At 35.0% G+C, this 1918-nt stretch overlaps 1 protein-coding gene across 1 annotated transcript in view; it reads right to left on the minus strand.

Annotated features, from left to right (window-relative positions):
- LOC101504619 (polygalacturonase inhibitor 2-like) overlaps positions 1-1689 on the minus strand; it is a 16931-nt gene extending 15242 nt beyond the window's left edge. Inside the window, exon 1 of the mRNA XM_073369429.1 lies at positions 1568-1689. Coding sequence (XP_073225530.1) covers positions 1568-1689 — 122 coding nt within the window. The remainder of the gene's footprint in view (positions 1-1567) is intronic.
- Between the last annotated feature and the right edge of the window lie 229 nt (positions 1690-1918).

Raw genomic sequence — 1918 nt, forward strand, 5'->3', positions numbered from 1 at the left:
TTGTAACATTTTTTTTATTCAGATCAAATTGAAGTCTGATTGTCCTTTGCCACCTACGTCACAAAAATGGAAAGACTTTTGTAGTGACACAGCAAAGAGTTGGGAAGTAGCTTATGCAGCACGTATGAAGCATTGGGAACGCATTGATCCATCATTTATCAGATCATCTTGTATTTCATTAAATGAAGATTAGAATATGTTGTGTATCACTGTTTATGGATTATTATAATATCTTGTTTTATCATTTTCAGTATCTTTTATTATGAATTAACTTAAAATAAATGCGGATTAACATAACACATATAACCGCTACATGCGAGCCAATTTTCAAGTTGTTGCATAAAGACCAAAAGGTTGAATGGAGTGAGAATTGTCAAAAAGCTTTCGAAAAGATTAAACAATACTTGTCAAAATCTCCAATCTCAGTGTCTCATGTTCCTAGAAAACCACTTATTATGTACTTAATAGTACTTGACGAGTCAATGGATTGTGTACCACGTCAACATGATGAATCTGGTAAGAAAGAACATGTCATTTATTATTTGAGCAAAAAGTTCACCAATTGTGAAACAAGGTATTCACTGCTTGAACGAACATGTTGCGCATTATCATGGGTTGCTCGTCGGTTGAGGCAATACATGTTATGTCATACAACTTGGTTGATGTCTAAAATGGACACAATTAAGTATATCTTTGAGAAACCTGATCTTACTGGAAGGATTTCCCATCGGTAGATGTTGTTATTAGAATACAACTTGGTATATGTTACACAGAAGGCTATCAAAGAAAGCGTACTAGCAGAGTATTTGGCCCAACAACATGTAGAAGATTATCAATCAATGACGTATGAATTCCCCGATGAAGGTATAATGACTTTATTTGAAGAGACTGAATCATCTAATAAATAAAAATGGACTTTGGTGTTTGATGGTGCTTCTAATGCATTGGGGCATGGAATTGGAGCCATTTTGATTTCCCCAGAGAACCAGTTCACTCAATTTACGGCTAGATTGTGTTTTGATTGCACAACAAGGCATGTGTCTTGGACATTAAAGCAACCATTGAATCGAAGGTAAAAGTCCTTGAGGTATATGGAGACTTATCTTTGGTCATCCATCAGACAAAAGGAGAGTGGGAAACTCGAGATTCCAAATTGATTCCATATCAAACATGATGACTCTTCATCATATGCATATTTTTCATTATTTTTAGTCTTATCTATCTTTAATCATTAGTTAATTTAAGGATTTATTTGACATATGTTGTTTATTTAGTTCTTTGATTTAATAAAATGTTTATGTTCTTATTTCCTTTATTAAGTAGAGATTATTCGTAGTTTTGCGTTGTTTCTTTGTTTTAGTGTAGTGCTGAATTTTGGTGAGAAATCAACATGACCTATGTGGAGTATTTCAGCCATATGGGAGTTTTAGATGTCCCATTGGAGTCAAACCAAGTGCAAAGGAAAACTACGATCCATAGGTACAACTTTCATGAAGAAACCGGAACCAAATTGAGACTCTAAAGAGGAGAAAAATGCAATATACATCAGACAACAAAGGTTGTGCACCTGAAGCGCAAAAATCTGCGTCTGGGGTGCATTTCGGCCTTCCTGACTCTGTCTACTTGTGCCTGAAGTGCAAATTCCGAACCTGGGGTGCGTGGCACACGGCGGAATGTATAAAAACGCATTTTTATCACTTTTTAGAGATCTTTTTTATGATTGGAAAGTTGGGTGACTTGTGTCTTAGTAGAGAAACTCAAAGACGGCAATTTCTAACACCATTGGAGCAGTTTTATCAAGAATCATTCATGAATCTTTCTTGTAATTATTCTCTAATCCCTATCTTTTCTATCTCTATCATGAGTAACTAAACCCTATTTGTCCACTATAAATACCAAAACCGTATTCATTTAACTC

Source organism: Cicer arietinum, chromosome 6 (genome assembly GCF_000331145.2).
Source record: "Cicer arietinum cultivar CDC Frontier isolate Library 1 chromosome 6, Cicar.CDCFrontier_v2.0, whole genome shotgun sequence".
Classification (NCBI taxonomy): domain Eukaryota; kingdom Viridiplantae; phylum Streptophyta; class Magnoliopsida; order Fabales; family Fabaceae; genus Cicer; species Cicer arietinum.